Genomic DNA, 27,865 nt, shown 5'->3' on the forward strand with positions numbered 1-27,865 from the left:
ATGTTAAAAATGTGCTCTACACCGCAGCCGGAGATAATGGACTTACCTGGAGCCTCTGGCAGAAAGCACCAGGAGAAACCCGAGGTCGACCCTTAGGTTTTTGGAGTCGAGGATACAAAGGATATGAGGCCAACTGTACTGCAACTGAAAAGGAGATACTGGCAGCATATGAAGGAGTTCGAGCTGCTTCAGAAGTGATGGGCACTGAAGCACAGCTCCTCCTGCACCTCGACTGCCGGTGCTGAGCTGGGTGTGCAAAGGGACGGTTCCCTCTCCACATCATGGCACCGAAGTTACATGGAGTAAATGGATTGCACTGATCACGCAATGAGCTCGGATTGGAAGTCCCAACCGTCCAGGGATATTAGAAGTGATTACAGACTGGCCAGAAAGCAAAGACTTTGGGATGTCTGCAGATGAGGAGGAAGTAAAACGTGCTGAAGAAGCACCACCATATAATCCGCTTTCAGAGACTGATAAGCAGTGTGCACTGTTCACAGGTGGATCCTGTCGTCTGTAGGAAAACATCGAAGGTGAAAGCTGCTGTGTGGAGTCCCACACGACAAGTTACAGAAGCCACTGAAGGACAAGGTGAATCCAGTCAGTTTGCAGCAGTGAAAGCCATCCAGCTGGCTTTGGACATTGCTGAACGAGAGAAGTGGCCAATACTTTGTCTCTATACTGACTCATGGATGGGAGCAAATGCCTTGTGGGGGTGGCTACGGCAATGGAAGAAAAGTAACTGGCAGCGCAGAGGTGAAACCATTGGGAACCACGCTGTGGCAAGACATTGCTGCTCGGCTGGAGAGCCTGCCTGGGGAAGTTGGTCATGTAGATGCTCATGTGCCTAAAAGTCGAGCCACCGAGGAACATCGAAACAACCAACAAGCAGATCAAGCTGCTAAGATTAAAGTAGCTGAGGTGGACTTGGACTGGCAACATAAAGGTGAACTTTTCCTAGCTCGGTGGGCCCATGGTGCTTCAGGGCATCAAGGTAGAGATGCAACATACAAATGGGCTCGTGATCGAGGGGTGGATTTAACTATGGACACTGTTTCACAGGTTATTCATGAATGTGAAACTTGCGCCGAAATCAAACAAGCAAAACAGTTAAAACCTGTATGGTATGGGGGGCGATGGTTAAAGTATAAGTATGGAGAAGCTTGGCAGATTGATTATATTACACTTCCACAAACTTGTCAAGGTAAGCGTTATGTACTTACAATGGTGGAAGCAACCACTGGATGGTTGGAAACATCTGCCGTACCTCATGCTACAGCCCGAAATACCATCTTGGGCCTTGAGAAGCAAGTCCTTTGGTGGCCGGGTACGCCAGAAAGAATTGAATCAGACAATGGTACTCATTTCAAAAACAGTATTATAGACAATTGGGCCAAAGAACATGGTATTGAGTGGGTGTATCATATTCCATATCATGCACCAGCCTCTGGGAAAATTGAAAGGTACAATGGTTTGTTAAAAACTACACTAAAGGCACTTGGTGGTGGAGCCTTTAAAAACTGGGATTCACATTTAGCAAAAGCCACTTGGTTGGTCAACACCAGGGGATCAACCAATCGAGCCGGGCCTGCCCAATCAGAAATTCTATGGACTGTGGAAGGAGATAAAGTCCCTGTAGTACACATGGAAAATATGTTAGGAAAGGCAGTCTGGGTTCCTCCTGCCTCAGGCACAGGCAAACCTATTCGTGGGATTGTTTTTGCCCAGGGACCTGGCAGCACCTGGTGGGTGATGCTTAAGGATGGAGAAGTTCGGTGTGCACCTCAAGGGGATTTGATTTTAGGTGAAAATGTGCAATGCTGAACTGTACGATGTGAATTGCCACACTAACAATGTTTAATAAGTGTCTTTCAGATCAAGACAATGGTGATGAAACCAGCGCTGGCTTCTTCGAGTGGCGCCCGACACCTTCTTGGAAGTTGGTGTCCTTAACCCACCAACAGGGGTCATGAGATGCACTTGGACCATTTTCCCTGCCCTGGGAGACTGTGGTGACAAAATGAACTTAATGAACTTTTCAAAGGATGGTCCACTGATCAATTACTCCTGTGTATATATGTACATATGTATATATATATATATAGTAGTAGTGATTAATTAGATTGTATTGATAGATTGTATTGATAAGGTTTAAGTATTCAGTGAATGTCATATGATAAGGGGTGGAATGTCCTGGTTTTGTTAAAAACAAGTTTCTCTTTTAGCGAATTTTTGCCTGTCAGCTAAAGCCTTCATGTCAGCTGCATTTTCCTGGAGAACCCAACACATGTTTTGGTTAAACCCAGCAAGGGAATGCAAACTTATTGATAAGCACGGATGGACATCTCGCAAGAGGGGCAACGAGAAACTGATGACCGAGAGACTGACCAACGGTGAATAACATTCCGTTCACGTGAATACTTCATATAAAAGTGGGAGATCACGAGGATCTCGTCCCTTTTGTCTCTTTTCCCTTTTTTTTTTTTCCTCATGGCTGACATCAGGAGAGGACCTTGCTGGTCGTCCCTGCGAACGGAGGCCAGTGAGAGACTGAATCCAGCTCCGGTTGGCTGCAGAGTCTGATCCAGGACTTTGGGTGCTGGCTCTGCAGTTGCTGAGACTTACAAGATTGGTTTTGTATATTTTGTATTATTTTCTCTATTCTTATCAGTAGCATTAGTAAAACATCTTTAACTTTTCCAACTCCCTTCTCTCTGTGCTTCTTTCCCTCCCGATCGCCTGTCCTGAGTGGGAAGGGGGGAGAGGGAGGGGCAAAAGGGGGAAGTGGGGGGGAGAAGAGGTTAACAATACATCTGCCAGGGTTTGATTGTCACCCCGCAATCCTAACCCTCGACACTCTGTCTACAACTACCTAATAGGGAGTTATAGAGAAGACTGAGCCAATTTTTTTTGGAGGTGTATAGCAAAAGGACAAGAGGTAACAAACTGCAGGAAGGGAAATTCCAACTGAAATAAAAATATATCAGCTTCACCGTGGAGTGGGTTTAGTGGTGTGACAAGGGTCGGAGAGGTTATGGGAACTCCAGTCATGGAAACATTCAAAACTTGGCTGATCAGCCTGACCTGACTTTGAAGCTAGCACTGCACAAGAAGGGTTTGGACAAGAGAGTGTGAGCTAAATTATGAGTTTATGAAGACTGAATGAAAGTAACACATGGAAATGCATTCCCGGAGTCCAGAGCTTCTTTCACACTCAATTTCAGGAAGAAAATTGTGTTCCCGTAGGGACAAACAGGATATCAGGAGATCTCAAAAACTCAAGAATATTTAATGTGAAGGAATAATCAAGAATGAATCCAAAAGGTAAGGAAGGATTTCAAGAAAAATTGGACCACTATTTCAATAAACATTATGAAGCCCAGGAGCCAGACTCCCCCACTCCTGAAGCCACGTGATAAACAAAACAACACCTGAGCTCAGTCGCTGCTCCTGCCCCAGCATCCAGACCTGGCAGGACATTTCCTAATATCCCACAACCTGAGCACCTTTCAAGCAGGTTACAGTTAAAATTAAAGCTTCCCATGGAAATGCTGCTTTTCTCTCTCTGCCTTTCAAAGCACAGATTAACTAGAAGTCAGGAGTTAACACGACCCACATCTAACATCAAAAGCTGCTGATGTTTAGCTGAGCATAAGTGACAGGTCTGATTCTTTCTTGGCACAAAAGAGTTATTAACTTTTTCAAGGCCCTGTTTTTGCATTTCCCACTACGTCATTACTTCAGTTCTTGTGTGATGGACCAGACCACAAGGCACCAAACTTTCAGTACGTACTTAGGAGAACAGGTGTTAAGAAGGACAGCAACAAGTTACAAACCGGGGTTCTACAAGAGTTTATGGTGTTCCAAACCTCTCGATTCGGCTGCTGAGAACCTTCTCAAATTTTACTAATCAGCCTTAAACTCTGAAAGGCTCTTTGAGCAGTAATATCTACTGCTTCAAAGTATGAGATTTCAGGGGAAAAAAAAGTCTCTCCGTTGTTGGAAGAAAATATTTCTAAATCTGAACAACTTCCCCTTGGTACAGAACTGGCTCTGGTGGAAATTCAGTTTTAGCAATTAAGTCAAAGCTGGGTTTGATTCAATTATCACCTTTTTAAATGCCACCCTTCATGCACATACTGAGCATCTGACCATCAAGAAGCTCAGAGGACATGCCAGTACAGGCCAACAAGCTAAGCTGGATCTAACTTCAGGGCCAGTAACCCACTAACTATCCACCACCTGCTTCAGTACAATAAAATAATTTGCCTGTGTGGTGGAACAGTGCCATTAATCCCCACATTTACACGTGTGGAACTGAGGCTCCCAAAGATGAGCGCAGCTCCATCGCACTCACCATCAGTCATTTAAGTGCTGAAGTCGGAAGCCCAAAGCTCCCTTCAGCTGGGCCCTTCTACAGCCAGAGGGCGTTTCAACCCACCCCAAACCTGCACATCCATCTGGAACTACTCATCCCTCCCCGCTGACCACAAGAGGCTGGAAAGTAACTAAGCTTCTCAAAGCCATGGGCAATGGTTCTGGAATCCATCCAAAACTAACAAGGAATTAAGGAATGGCCTAAGGTCACCCACTTTACTCAGGGCACACATGTGCTGTGTCATTTTTAGGTAGGAGACTGCATTCTGCCCACCAGAGCTAGAGGAACACAGCTCCGCAGCCTCTTGTAGCATCGGGACAAGCTTCAAGTCCCACAGGACAGCAACTGCACTTACTTGGAAGATATTGGAGAAGTCTCTCAAGTTGAAAATGTAGTGGAACTTGATGGCTGTTGGAAGGAATGTAGCGGCTACTTTCTGGTGCAGTCCCAGGGCAAGGGCAATCAGCTGCTGAGCTGATTTTTGCACAGCCCCCGAGAAATTTCCACTTGTCAGGTGCTGCGTTAAAATGGTGCTAGAGATCCTGGACAAGGCATCCTGCCCAGGGATGGACAGCGCGAAGACACAGAAGTGACGCTGAGGGAGAGAAAGGAAGGCATGGAAAGGTCAGAGAGGTAGAAAAACACCTTTCAAGCAAAATGCCCTTGGGGATTTGCTGTGATAATCTCATCTAGGCTCCCTTTCCCATGAAATGCTGGACCAGATGATCTTTTGAGGTCCCTTCCAACCTGGGTTGTTCTATGATTCTCTGATTTGCAGTCCACCTGAACAAGGTTATTTCCCTCTCCCAGTTTGCCAGCAGAGCTCAGGTGGGAAGTGACATCACTCTGCTCACTAAACCAGGGATTTTCAACTGCATCTCACCAATGCTACACTGGAAGTGCAGTCCGTTGAAGAGCCAAAGGGCTCTGAAGGTCCCACCGACCTCTGACAAAGCCCAGTCACTGTCTCTATTAAGAGCAGCCCCTGGAAGGTGCCATCTCCCAGAGGACCTCTTTACTAATTTGGAACTTGCAAAGTTGCCCATGGGACACTTCATTTTAACTCCACACCTTGCTGAAGAGGAGCCAGGGTCCAAGCTGACTCTGGTCATTAGGTTTCTCCATGATGAAATGAATTTTGCTCACTGCTACCCAGTCCCTCCATCGGTTGGCAGCTCCCAAAAATCAAAGTCTAATGTTTAAGATCTCTTCCCAAATCTTCTATTATCAGCAGCGCTTGAACTGCTTTTTGTTTGGCTTGGGGTTTTTTTGTTCGGTTAGGTTTTTGGGGGGATTTGGTTGGTTGGTTGGTTTTGGTGTTCTTTGTTTTGTTGGTTTTGTTTGGTTGCTTGGTTTGGGGTTTGTTGGGGTTTTTGTTGTTGTTGTGTTTTGGTGTGGCTTGGGTTTTTTTTTAGTTTTGTCTGTTTTCTTCGTTTGGGTTTCTCCCCCACACCTCTTTTTACTGACAGCTGCAGCAGACAATTCTGGAAAGCAGGCGGCGTTAATGCACCATGCTTCAGAGCTAAATACGAGCTAAATGAAGGCAAAATCTGCCTGTATGGACCAGAAGGTTGTCCTGAAAGTAGGTGTTAAGCTGGCTGGCAACTTTTGACTTCCTCCTCTGACGGAGCTGCAGAATGCGAGGAAAAACAAACAAGGGAATAAGGGACCCAGTTCGGTGCTTCACTATCAGGAATCACAGTCACTCGACAGATTCGTGCCATTTGTACTGATAAAACAACAGCAGGATCTGCCAGTGGTTGTCCTCTAACCTCACGTTTAAATGATCCACCCCAAAATAAACCCAGCGATGCACCTGCCGTTGTGCAGGGCTTTACCTGCAGCCGAGGGTTGATGGTGAAGCTCCCCGCCGTCGGGTTCATGCACGACACACACTGCACGTTCGTGATCTCCTTCAGCGACAGCTTGGTCCGGTCGTACCTTCGGGCAAAACACAAGCAGCAGCACAGTGACCACGGCCACTGCCTCTCTCAGTACGTGTCCCTGGGCTGCCAGAGGCCGCTTGTCTTCAGGGGGTCAAATTCTGCGTCTTGCCAAGACGAGGCCCAGGCCCAGGTTGCCGGCCTATCTGTACACGGCCTGGCACACGCGAGTCCTGCTCCTGGTGGAAATCCTTCAGCTTCAACAACCTGTAGCTAATATTTCTATCAGTAATAAGCACTGAGCAAAGCCCCTGGGCCATACTCTTCACTTGCATGGAAATGGCAGAAAACAGCAGGAGTGTCTCTGGTTTGATCCCAACCCGGGACAGGGTGTGAGAGACTACAAGGGTGACTCTCAAACACTGTGGCAAACCCAGCCCTGCAACACCCAGTCATGGGAGACGGGCCATCGTGAGCAGGTGAATGGTGATTTACATGTCAAGGCCGAGGTGACAGCCACAGACAAAGGCTGGGTGACACAGGCAGTGCTGTGTTGAAGGACACGCAGCCTGTGCGCTGACAGGCCCGACACGGTGTCAAGGCCCAGGCTGAGAGACCCTCCGGGCCTCCCCCATCTTCCACAATCACCCCCAGTGACGCCTGCACAAAAGCCCAGGTGATCCCGAGGGCTATAAACCCTATAAAACCTGTGCCAGCACGGGCAGGGTGCCACCCTGGGGACCCTTCCACCCACCGGGCTGACCACGGGAACCGAACCACACACCACAGGGTGCTGAACCCTGACTACAGACCCAAGCATTCCTGCATAGGAACTGGACCTGAGACTACAAACCCCTCAAACACACCACGGAGCCCTAAGGGTGGTGAGACCTTTCCTTTCCCTTTCCTTTTCCTTCCCTTCCCATTTCCTTCCCCCTTCCTTTCCCCTTCTTTTCTTCCTCTCTCTTTCCTTCCTATATTCCTATTTCTTTGCCTTCCTTTTTGTGAGTAATACAGTAACATAAGGTTTAGAGCCCCACTTGTGCCACAAAACTCTTTCATGTGAATCTTTTTGCTGCTAAACTGTTTATCGATTGAGCTTAAGTAACATAAATCCTTCTGCCACTGAGTCATTTGCCAATTGGACCAAGCTACAAAAAATAAAGGTCTTTTGTTTGTGGACCTTCAGGATTGTATGTACTTTTTTCCAACCCAGGGGACTGACAAATCTCAGTCACACTTCCCCCAACCATAGCGCCAGGTGGGACATGACAAGGGTCAGCAGGCTGCTGCTGCCGGGGGAGGACAGGGAGTCCTGGGCTCCCTGGTTTAAGAAGGACAAGGAATTACTGGAGAGAGTCCAGCGGTGGCTACAAAGATGCTAAGGGATCTGGAGCACCTTTCTTGTGACAAGAAACTGAGAGAGCTGGGGCTGTTGAGCTGGAGAAGAGAAGCTGAGAGGGATCTGATCAATGGGATCAATATCTCAGGGTGGGTGTCAGAGGATGGACCAGAGTCTGTTCAGTGGTGCCCAGCGCCAGGGTGAGGGGCAACGGGCACAGACTGAAACACAGGAGGCTCCATCTGAACATGAGCAGAAACTTGTTTGCTGGGAGGTGCCAGAGCCTGGCCCAGGCTGCCCAGAGCGGGTGTGGAGGAACTGAAAACCATTCCAGTGGTTAAAATTCAGACAGTCAAGAAAACACACCTTCAATGAAAATAAAGAAATAATGGGAAGGGTTATTAGAATGGAGTCGTGAGACAGGTAAACTGAGCCTGGGCAGCTAGGAAGTGTCAGGTAGTCTGTAAACCCTGCCATACCCAACCAACGGGGAACTGGGGAGGGAATTTGCAGTTGGGATTAGGGGTGGATATAAGCAGTGGCTTTTTGCCCTGTTTTGTGTGCCTACCTTTAGGTGGAACACCCGACCTTGCAAAATCGTTAATAAAATATGCTTTGCTGAGAGATCCTACCTGAGCCTATTATATTGGTGAGATGATAACTTCCTGCATGCAATACAGTGCCCAGTGGGCACTGCTGAGCACATGGGCAGAAGGCCTCGATGTGTCTGGGAGGGGACCCATGGCATGCTGCATCCCCCCGCACCTCGCTGCATCCCCTGTACGTTGCTGCATCCGCCCGCACCTCGCTGCATCCCCTGTACGTTGCTGCATCCGCCCGCACCTCGCTGCATCCCCTGTACGTTGCTGCATCCGCCCGCACCTCGCTGCATCCCCTGTACGTTGCTGCATCCGCCCGCACCTCGCTGCATCCCCTGTACGTTGCTGCATCCCCCCGCACCTCGCTGCATCCCCTGTACGTTGCTGCATCCGCCCGCACCTCGCTGCATCCCCTGTACGTTGCTGCATCCCCCCGCACCTCGCTGCATCCCCTGTACGTTGCTGCATCCGCCCGCACCTCGCTGCATCCCCTGTACGTTGCTGCATCCCCCCGCACCTCGCTGCATCCCCTGTACGTTGCTGCATCCGCCCGCACCTCGCTGCATCCCCTGTACGTTGCTGCATCCCCCCGCACCTCGCTGCATCCCCTGTACGTTGCTGCATCCGCCCGCACCTCGCTGCATCCCCTGTACGTTGCTGCATCCGCCCGCACCTCGCTGCATCCCCTGTACGTTGCTGCATCCCCCCGCACCTCGCTGCATCCCCTGTACGTTGCTGCATCCCACCGCACCTCGCTGCATCCCCTGTACGTTGCTGCATCCCACCGCACCTCGCTGCATCCCCTGTACGTTGCTGCATCCCCCCGCACCTCGCTGCATCCCCTGTACGTTGCTGCATCCCCCCGCACCTCGCTGCATCCCCTGTACGTTGCTGCATCCCACCGCACCTCGCTGCATCCCCTGTACGTTGCTGCATCCGCCCGCACCTCGCTGCATCCCCTGTACGTTGCTGCATCCCCCCGCACCTCGCTGCATCCCCTGTACGTTGCTGCATCCCCCCGCACCTCGCTGCATCCCCTGTACGTCGCTGCATCCCCCCGCACCTCGCTGCATCCCCTGTACGTTGCTGCATCCGCCCGCACCTCGCTGCATCCCCTGTACGTTGCTGCATCCCACCGCACCTCGCTGCATCCCCCTATGCCTCACTCCATCCCCCACACCTCGTTGCATCCCTCTGCGCCTCACTGCATCCCCCTACTCCTCGCTGCAGCCCCTTGTGCCTCCAACGCTCCCTCGCAGCTCCCTCACCCTCTATCTGCCTGACTTCCCTGACACCCACAGCCCAAGATTTCTGCCTCCGCTCCACTGTCTCTGTTCCTCGGAAGCTTTTGGCAGAGCTCAGGCATGCACACAGCTGAGGAGAGTGGAAATTGCAATGCGTCCCTGCCCTGTATTCCCTGTGGAGAGATGCAAATATTCATGTCCCACACAGAGCTGCTGGCTAAAGTGTAAAACACACCAATCTCCTTCCAAAACAGTCACTGCTTTTCCTTCAAATCCCCTCTGCCTAGATAATGGTTGTTTGCTGCTGCCTGACAGAAGACAATGTTAGGTGCTCACAGCAGGGGGGTTCACCCCAGCTGAGGCCAAATCCACAGCCGCCTCTGCTCTCAGCGTCGCGGGGCAGCAAGGCCGAGCATCGCGCTCCCCTCGCAGGCTTTGCACTGGGACCACAGTCACAAGCCACAGCAAGAGCAGAGCAAAGCTCCTCTCAACCCAGCTATGAGTAAGCAATCAAGCGGTATTAAAGAAGCGATGGACAACGTCCTCGGACACACGGTGTGAACTGTGGGGTTGTCCTGTGCAGGGACAGGAGCTGGACTCGATGATCCTTGCGGGTCCCTTCCAGCTCAGGACGTTTTGTGATTCTAAGTGAATTTGTTTGCTGGGGACAGGGGAAGCCCTGAGGGTGCTCAACTCTCAGTTCACCCAGAGCCTCCCAACCAGCTCTAGCCCAGCAGTATGCAATGGGAAGAGGGACCCACGCTTTGAGATTCTCTCAAACCCACTCCCCAGCACTGGAGCTGAACAAAAAGGTCTCCGACAACCAAGCCCAAGCAGGCTCCTACCAGTGGCCGTAGTCCAGGTGCTGCCGGATCAGCGTATGGGGCTGCACTGTCCCGTAAGCGTCCACCTCGGGCATGTTGAGATCATCAATGAAGTACACGAGCTTCTTGGTACCTGGAGGGCCATAATTCCTACCAGCCTTTTTCTCCAGAGGTTTCTCAAGCATACCTGTAGGGAGGCAGAGGTGCAAAGCTCATCTACTGGGAGAGCAACTGCTGCAAAATAAAAATGATTTCTCAGCCCAGCTCAATGCTGTGCTGTGTGTAGCTACAGCGGCCCCTCAAGGAGCTGAGATGTCCCCCAGCTGCAGCTGTATGAGGAGCAGCTGAGGGGCCTGGGGGTTCAGCTGGAGAACAGGAGCTGAGGGGAGACCTTCTGATCTCTGAACTGCCTGAAAGGAGCTTGGAGCCAGGGGGGTCGGGCTCTGCTCCCCAGGAACAAGCGCCAGGAGCAGAGGAAATGGTCTCAAGTTGCACCAGGGGGGGCTGAGGCTGGATCTGGGGAACAATTTCTTCCCCAAAGGGCTGTGGGGCATTGGAACAGGCTGCCCAGGGCAGTGCTGGAGTCACCAGCCCTGGAGGGTTGGACAGACGTGGAGATGAGGTTCTCAGGGACTAGAGTGCTAGAGCTGGGTTACGGTTGGACTCGATGATCCTGAAGGTCTCTTCCAACCAAACTGATTCTATGATTCTACAGTGCAGCTGGGAGCCCTGCAGGGACCCTTGGTCAGCACTTTGGTTTGACTTAAATCAGAAAGCTCTCAACTCTTCCTTCCAAACAAAAATACAACAAACTTCGTCTGCTACAAAACATGTCTACCTCAGAGCAAACAAGAGCTTTTCATGCAAGATAAAGCCTTTTGAACCTCTTCTGCATAATTTTTTAAACGAAATCTTGCTTGCAGAGGTGGCTGTGCCAGAGCAGTGAGCATCCCCTGCTGCCTGCCCCGGCGATGCGGCAACTGCAGCGTGGCCAGGGCAGCAGGCACTGGGCGCTGCGATGGAGAAAGGGAGATGGATGCTGTGGGCACAGAAGCCCACGAGCAAAGCTGCTGGTTTTGTGAATATATGCATCTTTTACCCTGTTAGACAAAAATAGGCGATCTCAGGGCCAAATTCCTGGACATCTTCAGAACAACCAACATGACACTTTTATTTAAATGCATCAAATAATCATAAGTTCCCTGATCTTCTCACCAGCGTTACCCAACCCTCCAGATAATGTGACAAGACTTAATTCCAACACGAGCTGTCAAATTACCACCTAGTTTCAAGTAGGGTCACGCACACGCAAAGGAAAGCACGGAGAGAACAGTTTCGCATTTCAAAGCCTTGGAAGACTTTAATTTGTTTTAGCAGAAGGCTGGGGTCATATGTTGCTCTAGCTCATAAAACGTGGGGAATATTTATAATCCTGGGCTGATATTTAATAAAAATCACCCCACGTCGCTGCACATCATGTTCTATAGGTTATTGATTCCTCTGATTGCAGCCCAGGCAACCTTTACTGTCTCAGTAAGTGGAAAAGCAAACGGAAGCAACGCTCCTCTGCCCAGACCCCGGGTGGGTTTTCTGCCCTGTGCTTACTCGAAGAATTTGTTTCATTAGCAGTTTTGGGTTGGCAACAGACCTATAAGGTGCTATAAAGCAGCACACGGTAAGTAGCAATTCTTTGTAATTAGGGAAGACTGGCAAATGTAAACGGGACTGGGAGTTTTTTTAAGCCATTTATTATCACGTGCAAAAGTTGTTAAGGAAGATTTATATTCCGTTGGTTTGTTTCAGATCACAGACCTTTCAAAACGCTGGGTTTTTCCTGCTTGGGTGCACTGCAGACAGCTCGCCTTGCTCACCACTCAAAACGCAGCTGATTTCTTGTCACAGACAGCTGCTGCACAAAGGAATGGATTGTGCTACGAAAAATGATGAATCTTTCCTCAGCGGAGCCTCTCTCCCCGTTCAATAAAACCACAATATTTGAAATTTCTGGTAGCAAGTTAAATTAAGTGTTTCAAATAAGCATTTAATTTAAATTTAATTAGTCCCTAATTAACATATAAAATCAGCCCTTTTTCAGGTTAAACAAGTATGCAAGAGATTCATCACACTGAAATGCAATTACTGGGGATCAAGTGACATGTTCGTGGAAGTGGTATTTTAATTCAAAGCCGTATCGCACAATAATAATAAGGGGCGGTGTGTCTGTGTGAGATCCTGACACATACTCAAACCAGCACCTCAAAGAAACAGTCTGGACACCTCGTACCTTCTGGTTGGTGAGCAAGGGAGAGGGAAAAAAAGAACCCAAACAAAAAAAACCACAAGATTTATTGCAATTTCTCTGAATGACAGAAGTCAGGGCTACATCTGATGGAGGGGCAGAGGCCCAAGAGGGCACGAAGCAGAGCGAGGCCCAGGGCAAATGCCACAGAATGTGGTATTTAGTCACAATAAACTACAGAAAATCCCCAAACTGGCCCCAGGTTCAGGCAGAGAGAGTGTTGGGCTCCTTTTAACCCCTGTGCACATGGCGCTTCTGGAAGCCACAGGATGCAGGGATGGGTTGAACAACAACTCTGCTTCCCCTAAGGGCTGCATCTTATACATCTCTGCAGCAACAGGCACCTTGTCTAAGGAACTACTGGAACTCAGGTTAGGATCTTTTTTAAGTAAGAAAAAATCCAAAATTACTTTGTGCCCATGTTTTACAAATTTAAAGATGTGCCTGCTGGGGAAAAGAATAAAGCAGCCAAGTGACAAACTACACAAAAAGGGACAAATTAACTCTAAAAAATGAGCAGCAGGGATCCAGGCCAAGCAGTATAAATCATGCTTCTCAATGCAAATCTCACCACCACATCTTCATCCACACACAAGACAACTTGCTCCTCTGTGCAGGGGAAGAAAATCACTGACTCAGCCCACAGCTCATGACCAGGGACACGGTGCCAGGTCTGCCTGTACAAATAACACCTGCACACACTCGCCCATCCAGCTGGAGACAAACGGCTGCACATTCACAGAATCACAGGATCCCAGGCTGGTGGGGCTGAAGGGACCTCTGCAGATCCCCAGTCCAAGCCCTGCTCACGCAGGGTCACAGAGCAGATCACACAGGTGGGTCCAGGCGGGTTTCAATGGCTCAGAGAAGGAGACTCCACACCCGCTCTGGGCAGCCTGGGCCAGGCTCTGGCACCTCCCAGCAAACAAGTTTCTGCTCCTGTTCAGATGGAGCCTCCTGTGTTTCAGTCTGTGCCCGCTGCCCCTCACCCTGGCGTTGGGCACCACTGAACAGACTCTGGTCCATCCTCTGACACCCACCCTGACATATTGATCCCATTGATCAGATCCCTCTCAGCTTCTCTTCTCCAGCTCAACAGCCCCAGAGCTCTCAGTCTCTCCCCATAAGAAAGAATCTCTAGGTCCCTCAGCATCTTTGTCCCCCACCCAGGCAGCTGGACAGAGAGACAGACAGACAGACAGACAGACAGCCAGACAGACAGCTCAGCCCATTTAGCAGCTCAAGGGCATTTTGCAGAGACCCCAACACAGGGAAAACAGCAAAGGGGCACCTGGGAGGGAGGAGGGAGACTGCAGCCATCACACACTAGCAAGACCCAAAACCCTTCAGACCTGCCCCAGAAAGCTGCCGTGACTCCACGACACAGCCCCAGGTGACACAGCGTGGGCTGAGCCTGTGCTGTCACCTCTGCGAGTGGATCAGTCCCACAGGGCAACTTTAAACTCTGACACCTTCCTTAAAACATCTGCAGTGTCGGGAGCCCAGCAGAGCACAGACAGGGGCTGTGATGCTCATGGCCGTGAGCGTGTTCGCCCCAGGGCCACCTGGCCAGGAAAAACCCACACGGTGAAGGTTAAAACCTTGGTCTCACTGGTGCTGGTCCTGTAGAGGGAGTAAAGGGATTTCAGGACACTTGGGTCAGACCAAACTCCATAAAGGAAGTTATTTTGGTTTACAGTGACCCACAGCTGTTGTTCAACTCAAAACAAGCAAGGTTGTTTCATTCCTGATTAATAAATACATGTAGAAAATTATCCTCTCTCTTTAGGTCAACTGAAAGTGAAAATACCATTCCAAAATGAGTCACTTTTCAACAATTCCCTCTTTCTCTTCATCTGTGAAAAGACTACACAGCAGAACTGACCTTATCCTGGTCTCAAACTTCATCTTTCACTGATGTGCCAAAATCCTCATCAAAGATATTCTCATGGGCTTCCCCAGGTCAGAGCCTCCCAGGGTCAGCAGCCGTGTCCCCTGGGGCGGTGGGATGTGGCACCCGCTCCGTGGGAGCACACGGGGCTGCATCAGGATGCGGGGGACAGCCCAGGAACCAGCAGCACCTGCACATCCCCATTAGCACCATCCTCACTGACAACTGGGATGCAATTCCCATCATTGCACTCTGAGGACAGCTTAGATCCCAGCCAAGCAACCCATTCTATTCAGCACGGGCTTAAATTCAAGCGTATTAAAGACACACCTCAAGTCAAGTACGAGCTGTGTGCTGTAGAGAACAGCAGCAGATTTAAGTGTGTGCTTTGCACAGCCCTGAACCAGAGTCGTGGTGTTCAGAATTCAATCCCTCATGTTGGGAAATGCCATTTTCCATAAAACCAGGAGTCTGCGGACCAGTGAGTTTCACAGTGGGATTTAAGAGTCAGTGGGTGCCAGTGCAGTGCCCACAGTGCACACCCAGCTCCAAACCCCGACGGACACCCCAGGAATTTGGTGACCTGCCAGGCAGAAGTCCCACATCTCAGCCATTGTCTTACCTTGCAGCATGGCAGAGGTGGTGTAGTAGTTAAACGGGACCTTCTTCACCACATAGGCGTCTGTATCCAGTGAGCAGAGCTTGTCCCCCACCAGCACAGACTTCCCCGTGCCGGCGTTGCCCACCAGCATCACGGGGCGCCGGCGCTCCAGGAGCCTGTCCATGAAGTACCGCACACGGACCGTCTCGGTGGTGGGCACCAGGCAAGCCTGAGAGGGGCAAAACGAGCAGGTAAGTGTACCCATCTGTGGCACCACCCCACTGCCATGTTCTGAGGAGACATCAAACTGGGAGAGCCAGGAATGAGTGCGGTGACCTGAGTTTCTAGATGGCGCTAGGAAGGGAACAATACACTGCTACCAACCATTCAAGTCAAACTATCTGTACAGACGAAACAATGACAGCGGGATGCTGAGAGCAACATCTGGATCTCCCCGCAAACACACATTTTGCTAAAATGGTAACAATTTTTACAAGTCATCTGCTCACTGGGGCACCTCTAAAAGGAAAGAAAGGCATAGCTGGCAAACGCAATTCACTACCTGCAGCAACTCTCATTTTTCGTCCAAATCATATAAACAACCCTATTTTCAGCCACGCAGAATGACGAGATGGTGTCTCAGGGACTTTGTCACTACGTTGTCCCACATCCTGCTTCTCTCTGCAGGCCAAACGCATCCATCCCGCACCCTGGGCACACCAGCCCTGGCTCATAGGTGTCTCTGAGCCTGCGCCTCATGTACATCACTCAGCTCTGGAAGATGGATGGAGGATGAGTCTTCACAGTCAAAGTACAGTAAAGAAAGATGGGTAATTGAGTTGTACTTCATAAAGAATGTGTCAAGGGTTTTGATTGTGGGGTGACAATACAACCATGGCAGATGTGTTGTTAGCCCCCTCTCCCCCACCTTCAGCCCCTCTCTCTCCCCCATTCCCACTCAGGACAGGTGATTGGGAGGGAAAGAAGGATAGATAGAAGAGAATTGGAAAAATTAAAGATGTTTTACTAATGCTACTAATAAGAATAGAGAAAATAATACAAAATATACAAAACCAATCTTGAAAGCCCCAGCAACTGCAGAGCTGGCACCTGAAGTCCTGGACTGGACTGTGCAGCCAACCGGAGCTGGATTCAGTCTGTCATGAGGCCTCAGTTCGCAGGGACGACCAGCAAGGTCCTCTCCTAATCTTGGCCATAAGCAAAATGGACGAGATCCTCGTGATCTCCCACTTTTATATGAAGTGTTCACGTGAATGGGATGTTATACTCTGTTTGTCAGTTTCTTGGTCACCTGTTTCTCATTGCCCCTCTCGCGAGATGCGAATCTGTCCTTATCAATAACCTCACATTCCATTGCTATGTTTACCAAAACATGGATCTGGTTCTCCAGGAAAACGCAGCTGACATGAAGGTTTTACCTGACAGGCAAATTCACTAAAAGAGAAACTTGTTTTTAACAAAACCAGGACGGAATGCCATTCTTATTATGAAGTGCTTGACCTCGAATGAGACTTCAATTGAAATGCCTGCATACAGTCACTAAAATGCATGTGCTCTTCCCAGACAAAACACGTGCAGGGTTCACATACCTGTAAGGGCATTTCTGGATCAAATTCAAACTGAGGAATAAGTTTAGACCAAGGTTCAAACTTCTTCGTTTCTGGATCAATGTAGAAGTCAAAGACTGTGCCCTGAGAGGGAAACTTGATAGTCTTGAATTCTGCCACCCACCACTTGCTGAACTCCACTCTGTAGTCCACAAGCTATAAGACAAAAAGTGGAGAAAATACACTAATCTGGATCAATTAATTAGTAATGGAGAATGTTATCTATCCCAGTCCACCAGAGCGGGATTAGTCCTTAAAATATATTCCACAGCATAAAGTTCTTATCATTTTTCCTGCTATTAAGCCTAATTTTTCATTTTCTTCATTTCTGCTCATCAGTCCTATTTATTCATCTAAATAATTCATCCTCTGTGTTGATCACTCTTGGTATGTCTGAGACTAGATAGATGGATCAATTTGAAAAAGAGAAATACGTGCCTATGACTAAACAGACCACTTGATTGATTCTTGGTGCCTACTTCTTCCAACAGACAAGGACACAACATCCGTCTACATCTGTGCTCATGGTCAGTCACAGCATGCATACCAAAGCCTTTCCTCATCAATCACACCACTCTATTCAGAGTGAGTTGTTGTCTTCTGGCTTCTTTTCAAGCCACAACGTTTCAGACAAGCAGGACTGCAGACACCAGCGTACCAAAGCAGCAGCGAGGGGCTGCCCCTTTGACCCCGCCGTGATTCTGCGCTGCCACATTCCCCTCAAAGCACCCGTTTCCTTGCTTTGCCCCATTGTATCTTTCTACACATGGAGATTTTGGAGCATCTGCATTTTTTCAACTGGGGTGACAGTTTTGCTTTAGATGCTGGGTCAGGACTCACAAAATGTGCTTAGTCCCCTCCTCTGCCCTAGGTCTCCTGTATGACATTGGGCCAGCCATTCTGCCCAAACACCTTCCCATGTGGACAATGGGAACTGGAGAGAGGTGGAGGGGAGGAGGAGAGGAAAATTGCTGTGAGAAAGATGTTTGTGAAATACCGGACGCATCATTTAGCCCGTTTTAACAGCACAGTTTGTTCCTGGGGTGTCTGCGGGTCTCTCCTCCCCATAGCCATACAATGTGGGGTCACCAACACATTGTCCATAGGCTGCTCGGCCTCCATAAGGAAACCTGGGTTTGTTGCTGAACTGAACCAAGTGTCCTCCATAAAGCCTCCTGAGCCACAGTCCCTCAAAAGACCAGTGGATTTGAAAAACACATTAATAGTATCCACGATTTTGCAGACTCGTGCTATTCAGAGAGGCAGAATCCCTGTAATTCTCCGTTCTCCTGTTGTTATAACTCCTCAGCAGCGGCAGCAGAGTCGCCCGCAGTGGAGCGGGACGTGCGTGCTGCTAAAAGCTTTCCCACAAGGGTGCCCTTACCCCGCACAGCCAAACCGCCTGCAAGCGCGCTGTGCCGCGCTGCCCGCCCTCCCTGACCCCGCGGTTAAATGGAGCCACTCCAGCCCCAGCTCTATCGCCAGAACGGTGTGGAATTCAAACCACTTCCTTAATAAAAACCCCATATGGATTACCGCTAATTTCAGAGCCAGGAAATGGCAAATCTATCATCTGTTTTTATACAGGGGCCCCGCTACCCACCAACAAGCACCGAGTAGTGGGAAGCCTCCCAGACTGTTTCTCCTGACATTTCGGCCGCGAAAGGTCAGCGCGAAGGGCACCTTCGGTGGAAAGCAATAAACAGATTTTATATTGGATCCTTTTTCATCAGGCTCCCCATTGCTCGGACTGCTGTATCCTCGCACTCTCAGCTCTGACATTTACAGAGCATCGCGGGCAGTAACGCACAGCCAGGCTCCCGGCGGAGCCTCCCGGAGGGTCGCTGTGCCTGCAGCTGCTCCTGCAGCCCACCCAGAGCCACTACCGCAGGCAGGAGCCCGGCCTGATGCACCCGAGACTGACTGTGCGGCACGGGGAACACAGCGGCCAGCTGCCACAGCACCGCACACCAGCATACTTGCGCTTGTACTGCTGAAGCAAAGACAAGTAGTGCTTCCCAGGCTTTATTGTGCTTTGTTTTGTTTCTTTAAGTCATCCTAGACTGGCAACACTAAGGCTGAGTATTTCCCAGCTGGCACATGGGAAATGGAGGCTCCACAAGGACCAAGGAAGCTGGTCTCGCACAGCTCATTCAATGGTCACAAGGTGTGATGGCACCAAGTGAGCACCCAGCTGAGCTTGAGCTGTGTTGTTCAGCACTTCCTGAAGCATCTGATCCTTGGCATGGAGCAAATCTGAAGAGACCAGCAGACACTCTAGGTCTGGCGTTAAGGTACATGAAAACACACAAAGAGACCCCTGGGAGCACTTGAGCAGCCATCAAGAACGGCAGTGCCTCCACCCGAGCTGGGGAGGGGTGTCTGGTGTTACATTCGTGGAGAGACCTCCCGCATAGTCCAGACAACACAGAGTTTGACACAAGCCCAGCGGAGATCAGACGTGGATCTCCAAGCCCTTGACAGCAGTGCAGTGTGGGCAGACCCAGACGTCAGGACTACACACTTTAGATCTGAGGATAAGGCGTCCTCTGACTAGGGGATGCAACCACCCAAGAGTAGGTGTGCCCCTGTGGCCACGAAAGTCAATGGCACCTGGGGTGCCTTAGGAAAAGTATGACCAGCAGGTCAAGGGAGGTTGTTCCTCCGGCTCTGCTCTGCCCTGGTGACAAAACACCGGCTGGTTTGTGTTATGTAGCACGTCTACCTGTGCAGTCAGAAGGCTGAAAGACTGCTCCACTGATACATCCATCTGATAAATCAGTCTTAATTTGATCACATTATGCACATCCACAGGCTTCTATAAGTTAACCTTATGTTTCTCCCCAGTGAAATGCATCTGCATAAGCAAACATCCCTCCACCTTTACCACTGACCCCTCAGCTGTTCTCCGGTGGTGTTACACCCTGGATAACGAGGCCTTTCGTAAAAGGAATTGTTGTGTTTCTAGTTTATTATCACCTATATGAGAGCCCCAGGAAAACAGCATTACTGGCATAGCACTATGTTTCAGAAAGTATGAAGAAATCAAAACAACACCAAACCACACAAACAAACTGTGTGAAAGATGCTGAAGAGGCATCTTCCGTCTTACCTGATCTCGAAACATTGATCCACCAAAGGCCCAGACGGCAGCAAAGACAAAGTAAAGTTCATAAAGCTCCTTGGCACAGTCAGGAGGTGTGTTCTCCTCTGCCAGGAGACATTCAAGGAGGTAGCACAACATCTGAACCATACTCTGTTCAGGAATGGGAATAATCTTCTTAAATCTAAGGGATGGAAATTAGAAAGCAATACGTCCATCACAACCCAGGAAGACTAGAAATGCTCTTTCAGAACACTGGCATTCTGCTTGTCAGCGGTGCGTGTCCTATTCCCAGGTACAATAAAGAGAACACCCATTCTCACACTCAGACCCGCTGGCACCGGCACATATACAAGTAATAACAAGAATCAGAAGTTTCAAGCATTTTAAAACTTTGATCTTCTTGAAAGAAGCAGAATGGAAGACTTGCTAAAGGCAATGATTTCCTGCGAGCACGATGAGTTCAAAAGCGGTCAAATAGAGGAGTAATAAAATAAACCCTTTCATCTTGCCATTTTACATTCATTTAAGCTACACTTACAGAATTCCGAACTAATATTGTAGCCGCACTGAAGTCCTCCATAAAGTAATTATAGCTATTTGAAAGGTTGGTTCTACGATTTCTGAATTAAGCAAGCTACCAAAACACTCAGCTCAGGGTTGCCTGCAGCTAATCCCGTGGATTTCACGCTCTGAGACAATGTTCAGCAAACAGAACGGGAAACGTCCGATTGACTTTGCTACCAACAGTCAAAACCAACTTGGTCCCACAGAGAGAAGTTCCCTAGCACAATGTTTAAGTCCTGATTCCAGACCCTTCTGACACATCCCCCTTTTGGCTGACATCTCCCATGCTCACTGATTTTTCTTTTGTTTTTAAAGGAAAGTGCAACTATAGGAAGCAAGTAGAGGATGGGAGATGCTCCCTTAAGTTTTCTGGGACTCTACTTTGGCCGGTCCTCACCACAGTATGAGAAAGAGAATGGTTTCACATGATGATAAGCAAGAACCACATGACTTCCCTGTGGACACTGCTTTAAAGCCAAATCAAGCCAAGAAGCACTAGGACCCTTCCAAATACCCAAGTTCTTAATGAAAAATAACTTGTGGAGTGGGCTCAGGTCTAGCCTGACACATCAGGAGGCTGAAAAGCTTTCTCTTTGGGATCTGCCGGAATTATTTTCCAAGAGATAGAGAGTTGATACAGGAAATACAATAAAAATCAAATCAAAATCAGATGAAAACCAGATCTGACCAACACGATACAGGCAGGAGCGTCACTTTGCCCACCTCGCCCTGCTGGTTCTCTGAGCTTAAGCCAATGATGCTCAGGGCTTCCAGGGGCAAGGAGGATCATGTGCAGCACAACCCAGCGCAGCACAGCTGGGCTGGACAGTGGCAGGTGTCCCCATGCCCTCACCACGGGTGACACAATCACTCATCAGATGGTACCTTGTTCTGAGGGTGTCCAGGCAAATGGGCAGGTACTTATCAAACAAAACGGTCAGGTTGGCTCTTTCGGACTGGATCTCTCGCCTGTCGATCCAGCTGCTCACTGGAGGATTCCAGCCCAGATCCGACGGGTTGATGTACAGGATCCCTTTAGGCCCAGGGTAAGAGAGAACATATAGTAAAGACATAGCAGAAACTGTTCCTTTCTTCCAGCAGAGTTTACCAGGTACTTTCACACAACTAAAACCCTATCAAATATGACGGGACGTCCCATTACCTGCCCCCTTTTCCTGCCCCACTGCAGAGTAGAAACATGAACAGTGAAGAAACTTCACCCTTGAAACCACGGCGCTTTTCATGACCTTGCCCTAAATTCAGAACATTGTCTTGTCTGAGCAGTTTCATTGCTCTGGGCCCCATTTCCCCATGTGTAAAACTAGGGGACACCTCCATTCCCTTCTCCCATACTTCATGCACTTCTTCAGAAGATCAAGAACTCTTTGAGACAGATACTGTCCTTCTCCTCATAAAGTCCATCCAAAGGGCTTTGCACAACAGGAGCACTCAGCAACGCTGAAGCCATGATCACCCACCAACAGTCAGAGTGCTCTGGGTAAATCTCCAGGATGATGACAGCTCCACATGTGCATTTGGGGTCAGGATCCTCAGTTTGTCTGTCAGAAACCTGCCCTGTCCACCCACGGCCGCTGTGATCTCAGGTTGGGTACTTGCAACAGGAGTCAAGTTGGCCAACAGAAGACTGGTTAATGGCACGAGATCCTCCTGGGTTCACGGCAAATCCCAGTGCGGAGCTCAGGCCAGGACTCACCCGCTCGGGACACGGTTGCTGGGGTGGCTGTGCGCAGGTGGCTGATCTCAAACACCAACCGCATCGTTGGGTTCAGAGGGATTCTCTCATTGCTCGCCAGGGTCAGCACCTGCATTGGGCAGACAGACAGACAGACAGAATGACATCTTCCCCAGGAACAGGAACAAAAAGCATTCAGCACTTTGCACTAAAAAGCTTGGTTGCTGCCAGCACAGTTCCTTGAGGGAATGCAGCTGATTTCCAGCAGGTAGTAGAACTGTCTTCCATGACTCAAAGGAACAGCACTCCCTTCGAGCGGCGGAAAAAGGTGTGGAATTATGACCCCACCCTATTTTTGAAGGGCCTGGAGTTACAATCAGGACATCTGTGATTATCCATGAGCCCAGTTCCAGGAAGGGAAATTACAATGAAACCATGATTTGAGCTATTTCCCCTCATGCACCATTTTCTATATGTGATATTGTTTGGTGTATCTGAAGAAACACAACCGCATTATTCTAGGAGGTGTTATTTCAGCATCTGCATTTTTAGGCTGAACCATGCCATGCAGTCAAAGAATATCTCCTTCTTTAACTTATATTCATTACCTTATTATCATCCATCACAGTATTAAGAGACTCAATCCACATTGGATCAATATCTCCTTCTAGTACCATCCACTTGGGACCGTCATGCGTGATGTTGGCCAGCTCTCGCATGATTGATGAAAACAGGCCTGGGAGGGTGACAGGAAGATGGTGATGAACACTGAACTTGACACCTGCTCTAACGGTTTTCTCCAGCAACACAGTAAAAATTACTCTAATTAATGCTTTCCTCTCAAACATGCACAACTCTATGTGCCTATACGTAAATATTACTATATCACAATACGGTTCTAGTTTGCTTTAAAGTGAAAAAAGGGTTATCAGTTATCACTACTGAAAATGATTGCAGACCTACGCACGAGCTTCATTCCCACCGAGAATCATAAGGGATAAGAAAAATGTAGAGTAGCTACTCAAAGGCAAAAGGCGGCATGAGTTATACAATGCAGAGAAAACCACCTGAATATGCCTAGGAAATCCTTATAAATATTTTTTTGTGGCTCAAAGTATATCAGGGCAATCAAGATGCATTAAACGCTGGGTCATGGCTTTAGTGAGACTGAGGGGAGAACAAGCACAGAATGACATTGAATGACAGAACAAAATGTTGGTAAAATCAAGGAGAGAGAGGATACAGAGTCTCAAGGGGAGTAAATAATGAATGTTAAGAAGACCACGAAGGCTGGGAATAGAGCAGCAGCACTGCAGAGCAAATGAAAACTCCACAAAACTATTGCTCTCCTCTACATGTGAAAATACCTCGGGAGATGCTGGTCTTCATGAAAAAACATCAGGCAAACATTAAAAAAAAGCCTCTCTTCCAGTGAATTGTGACAAGAACTCTTTTTTTTTTTCTTTTTTTCTCCAGGACAAGCTATTTCTTTGTGATCCAGATCAGGAACAGCTAGTGGCACCATCTGACTGAAGACAAAGCTTGTGCTCAGCAAATGCAGAACGGCTCACCTGGAACAGGTGTGTGATCCCGAGGCTGGGTCAACAAAAATAACGCTTCAGCGCCTCTGCCTCCAGCCAGTTCCTTACGTGCTGGACACACGCCTTGGGAACCACTCCGACATTATTAGCATCAGAAACAGTTGCTGTCTCAGGGCATCAGGGCTTCCCTCGGATACACCGCGGCAGCGGGGAGAGGAAAGCGCCTCTGTCCTGACCTTGTGCATCCACAGCACACGGCTCTCTTGGGGTTTAAAAGAAGAGTTCTGTTCTGCAAAGAACACTTTTGGGATTCCCATATGGGACCTTTTACCACCTAACATGTAGGACCTTTTCAACTTCTGATAATGTGACAGGATAAAACTGGGGAGCGGAAAAGCAGGGGCTGATCTGTAAGGGAACAGGTCACCTCTTGCTAGGCTGTGGTGAAGATTGCCTTGCTGGTCTTTGACAACATGAAACAACATTTTCAGGAATGGTTACTGCAGAAAATATCTGCCTTGAAAGCTCAGGGAGGAGTGCCACTATTTCATTTAAACCATCGCAGGCCAGAAACCACTGGACAGTCACCTGTAAAATGTCCCTCCTGCTGTTCGGTGTCACCGCTGCCCTCGATCTGCAGCCACTGCTGCAGCCAGTCTGCACAGTTCAGGCTGTACCCTGCACGTCCCTCTGCCACTTTGATTTAGGCTCCCTAATTACAATTAGAAAGAAATTAACCTGGCATTGGAGCAAAGCAGGGGGTCGGGAAGGGTCCATGGCGGGGCCAGGGGAGGTGGGTGGCAGCTCATCTGCTGCTGTGGATGATTCATGGTAATGTCTTCCCTCACCTCCCCCACACCTCCCAAACCCGCCGCACACGTAAATCGAAGCTGCCTTTATGTATCAGTCACAACCCAACATTTCCACTCCAGATTTTCTGTAATCTTCCAGCAAGTTTGAAATGTTCCTCAGGAGTAAGCAGGATCAACAGCTTGGCAAACGCTGGTGTGCTACAGAGATCGGGCAGCCATACTGAGTGGAAAAACTGACGTTAAGGCTGCTGTGCGTGCTATCAGCAATGAAAACCTGGGGATGGGACATTTTTTGGGGTCCCAGCGCACACCACAGTGCAGGAGGGACATCTCTTCCATCACTGGTCCAGCCAACTCCCAAAAACTGCCTGCCCCACTTAGGAACTGGTAAGTGTTGGTATTAATGGGCATTAAAATTATTCTTAGGGCAATAGGATCAAGTAGGCTTATGCTATATTTCCCATTTGAAGATCAAAGAGCTAAAACATCCTGTGTATCCTTTCAACAACAAACTGTCATGTGGCTGTAGGCAGCAGACAAGCACCTGGGCTCTCAGACCTGCACATGAAGAACCAGTCACCCTGCTGCTGCTCGGGAAAGTCATTAAAAATACCCGTCTTTATCTACATATTTCAGACATGAAATGACATTTACCGTCTTTCCATTCTCTTGTTGCTGGGTTAATGATGCCAAAGAGCTCATCATTGGTGACTGCCTTGGGGTTGAGGTCTGTCCAGACAGGACGTCGCTTCATTATCTGGTAAGTCCTGTCCAGGGATCTCATCACCTGAGACTTGCCCGTGCCCGCGTTACCCACCACGCAGACAGAGTGCCGGACCGTCAGCAACTCCTCCAGCTGCACCACCTGAGAAAAACACTCCCAAATTCTAGACAAAGATGCCAAACTGAAGTTCAGGTCTATAAAATAGGTCCCACTGGGCCACCTCTTTAGAAAGACGTGACCCTGAGACACAAGCAGATTTGACAATTGAGTTTGGTCCAGCCACTCTAATCACAATGGGTGAAATCCTCAGCCTGCAGATAAACTTTCAGCGCTGTTTATACTTGACAACCACCACCTGATGAGGCCCTGCTCTCCAGGGGCTACACTTTCATGAGCCTACAAAAGTTGGCCCCTTTGGAAGCCCAGAGACTGATCCAGTGCTGACTTCAGGAGCAGGTGCAGCTGCCTCAGACCCAGCACAGCTGACTGCCCTCCAGCGAGATCTGCCTGCAAGGACAATGCTGTGCAGAGCTCTCTTTGTAGAAGCAAAGCTGTTTGAGAAAACCCAAATGATTTGATGGCGATGTGGGTGTAGCAGAAGATCTCTTGGTCTTACTTTGAGCACAAAGTTGTCCTCAGCCTGCAGCCGGAGGTCCAGCACAGCCTGCCTCACAAACGACTCAAAATTCAGGTCACGCTTCCGAGGCACATCCAGTGCAGGGAATAGATCCCCAATCAGCCCCATAAACACCGGCACATCATCCGTCACAATCTTGGGGATGTTGAAGTCACGAAGAGAGCGCATCAGAACCTGGTCTTCGGGTCGCTCTGGGTCATCTCGCTTGAGGGAGCCAGCAACAACCAGCACTGACTTAATGGCACGCAAGCCCCAGTCGTAGTGATCCTACACCAGAGGAAGAAAAAAAAAGAGGCATGAGTTTATGCTTAGACAGTACCATGTAGGGTGAAGAACCACCATTCCCAAACTGCCAGACTAGTAAGCAATGAAAATACATCTAAATCTGTTATTTGCATTGTGGCCAGAGACCTTCTCCAGCCTGAGTGACCTGGTTTCCATCTCAGTAGGTGAGATTCCCGTCAGGGACAGTATTAAAGAGTCAAATAATTCAGCTGTTCAGACCATCACATGGGCTCACAGCTGGCAGTAAGACAGCAGCAGGATTTGCACTCCAGAGACCAAAGCAATTTGTTTCACCTAAATCATAAAGCACCTATAGCAAGGCCAGCCAGCCCCCTGCATCTGCAGGAGCCACCAAGGTGAAAGGCTTGTTAGTCCATTATGAGGCCCCAAAGACCCAAGTTTCTCCACCCTGCCCATCACAAGATGACAAGCCTGTTTGGTCTCAGAGGAGGTCCAGGAATAAGGGGTCAGTAAAGACATTGCTGAAAAAGTACCACAAAACGGCATGAGAAGAACTCTCAAGCCAACAAACAACTGTTCATATTTCTGTCCTGTTAACACCCTCCAGAGCACAGCTCGACAGCTGACTGCTCTGTGTGGGAGGCCATGGCTTCCACCAGGCCCCTCAAGGCACAGCACCAAGTTTCTGCGACAGAGCACATCCCACCCAGCCTCATGCTGGCACAGCCAAGATCAGGTTTGTATCATCAGGAATCCTGATTCAGGTCTCCTCTGGACCCAGCTTCGATCTACACAAATAATGACAAGGAAAAATCTGATTTGCTTTGCACTGACAGTAACTCTAACAAGACCTGGAACCAGCCTAAGGCTGAACTCAGAGAGGGACACCATAAACCCTTTGCAGGCAGGAGAATCAATAGGAAGAGACTGGAAAGCAAAAGGTCACTGAATACTACCCCAAACATGGTGTCATTTAAACTCACTGAAAGGTCTCCCATTAATGCAGCTGGTCAAATGCTTTTGTCCCTGCAGATGCTCCAGTAAAGCAGTCTGAAAATCTTATTGCTCCGATGATCACCAACCCTCTCCTCCCCCAGCAGCCAGTGCAAATGCAGTCATTAAATAAAAGCTGTGAAACGTTAGCCATGGAGCTGAGCAGCACAGTGCCATGTTTCTGCTGATTTTGGAGATTCATCATACCACTCAGCCACAGAATCAGGCTCACCTGCTTGGACAGGAGCTCTTTGCAGAGTTGGTAGAGAGTAATGAACTTCCTGGCTAACACCCGGGCCTCGATGAATCCCTCAGCCACCAACATAATTTCACAGATCAGCTCAAAGTCTGGCACAACCATCGCACACGGCCTAAAATGACAGGTGAGGAGGCATTGCAGAACAAGTATTTCTTGACTACAGGTCTTACAGGCAGCGCATTTGCAGCTTCATCTTCTAGGCCTTCTTTTACGAGCCAGGTCACCCTCTGCCTTCCCCACGACAAGGGACAGAGCTCCTTTGCCCTGCCTGTGCGTGCCCAGACCCAGGCCTGTTGTGCAAGGCTTAAACTACCTGCGAATGCCCTGTGCAAGTGAATTCCCCAAGGACATGAGGTCGAGCCTGGATGTTCCAAAAGACAGTTTCTGCCAGGTCACAAACCCTGACCTGGACTCACCTGAAGAGAGCTTTTAAATTCTCAGGTAGCTCTGTTCGCCCTGCGTAACCAGGGTTCATGGTGATGAAAATGCCTACTGATGGTACTAAGTTGATGTCTTCTCCAAGAAAATTGAAGGATTTCTTCTTCTCCCGTATTGCATCCTGCACGCTCTTCACCTAGAAATCAAGACAGTACTATAGTAT

General features: G+C 49.1%; 1 protein-coding gene across 3 annotated transcripts; it reads right to left on the minus strand.

The window, feature by feature from the left end:
* Positions 1–18: 18 nt before the first annotated feature.
* On the minus strand, positions 19–27,865 carry LOC136115888 (dynein axonemal heavy chain 9-like). 3 transcript variants are annotated; one of them, XM_071801081.1, is made up of 14 exons: positions 27,681–27,864; positions 27,238–27,376; positions 25,746–26,033; positions 25,060–25,270; positions 22,661–22,788; positions 22,074–22,182; positions 21,245–21,392; positions 19,802–19,976; positions 16,672–16,845; positions 15,083–15,290; positions 10,292–10,457; positions 6,217–6,319; positions 4,734–4,973; positions 19–144 (listed from the first exon to the last, which is right to left on the minus strand). In XM_071801081.1, the coding sequence occupies exons 1-14, from the start codon at positions 27,737–27,739 to the stop codon at positions 43–45; spliced, it is 2,250 nt and encodes a 749-aa protein (XP_071657182.1). In that variant the 5' UTR covers positions 27,740–27,864; the 3' UTR covers positions 19–42. The 3 variants fall into 3 exon arrangements, with proteins under 3 accessions (XP_071657182.1, XP_071657181.1, XP_065718173.2); XM_071801080.1 differs by lacking the exon at positions 19–144 and having other exon boundaries at positions 3,271–4,973; positions 27,681–27,865; XM_065862101.2 differs by lacking the exons at positions 19–144; positions 27,238–27,376 and having other exon boundaries at positions 3,271–4,973; positions 27,681–27,704.

This window comes from Patagioenas fasciata, chromosome 35, assembly GCF_037038585.1.
Source record: "Patagioenas fasciata isolate bPatFas1 chromosome 35, bPatFas1.hap1, whole genome shotgun sequence".
Lineage (NCBI taxonomy): Eukaryota > Metazoa > Chordata > Aves > Columbiformes > Columbidae > Patagioenas > Patagioenas fasciata.

Excerpts from the sequence above, each read along its gene's own strand:
- LOC136115888 (XM_071801080.1), bottom strand. The coding sequence starts at position 27,739 with ATGAACCCTGGTTACGCAGGGCGAACAGAGCTACCTGAGAATTTAAAA. Across the intron at positions 27,377-27,680 it reads AATTTAAAAGCTCTCTTCAG|GCCGTGTGCGATGGTTGTGC; the intron begins GTGAGTCCAGGT and ends CTGTCATTTTAG. Across the intron at positions 15,291-16,671 it reads ATCCAGAAATGCCCTTACAG|GCTTGCCTGGTGCCCACCAC; the intron begins GTATGTGAACCC and ends TGCCCCTCTCAG.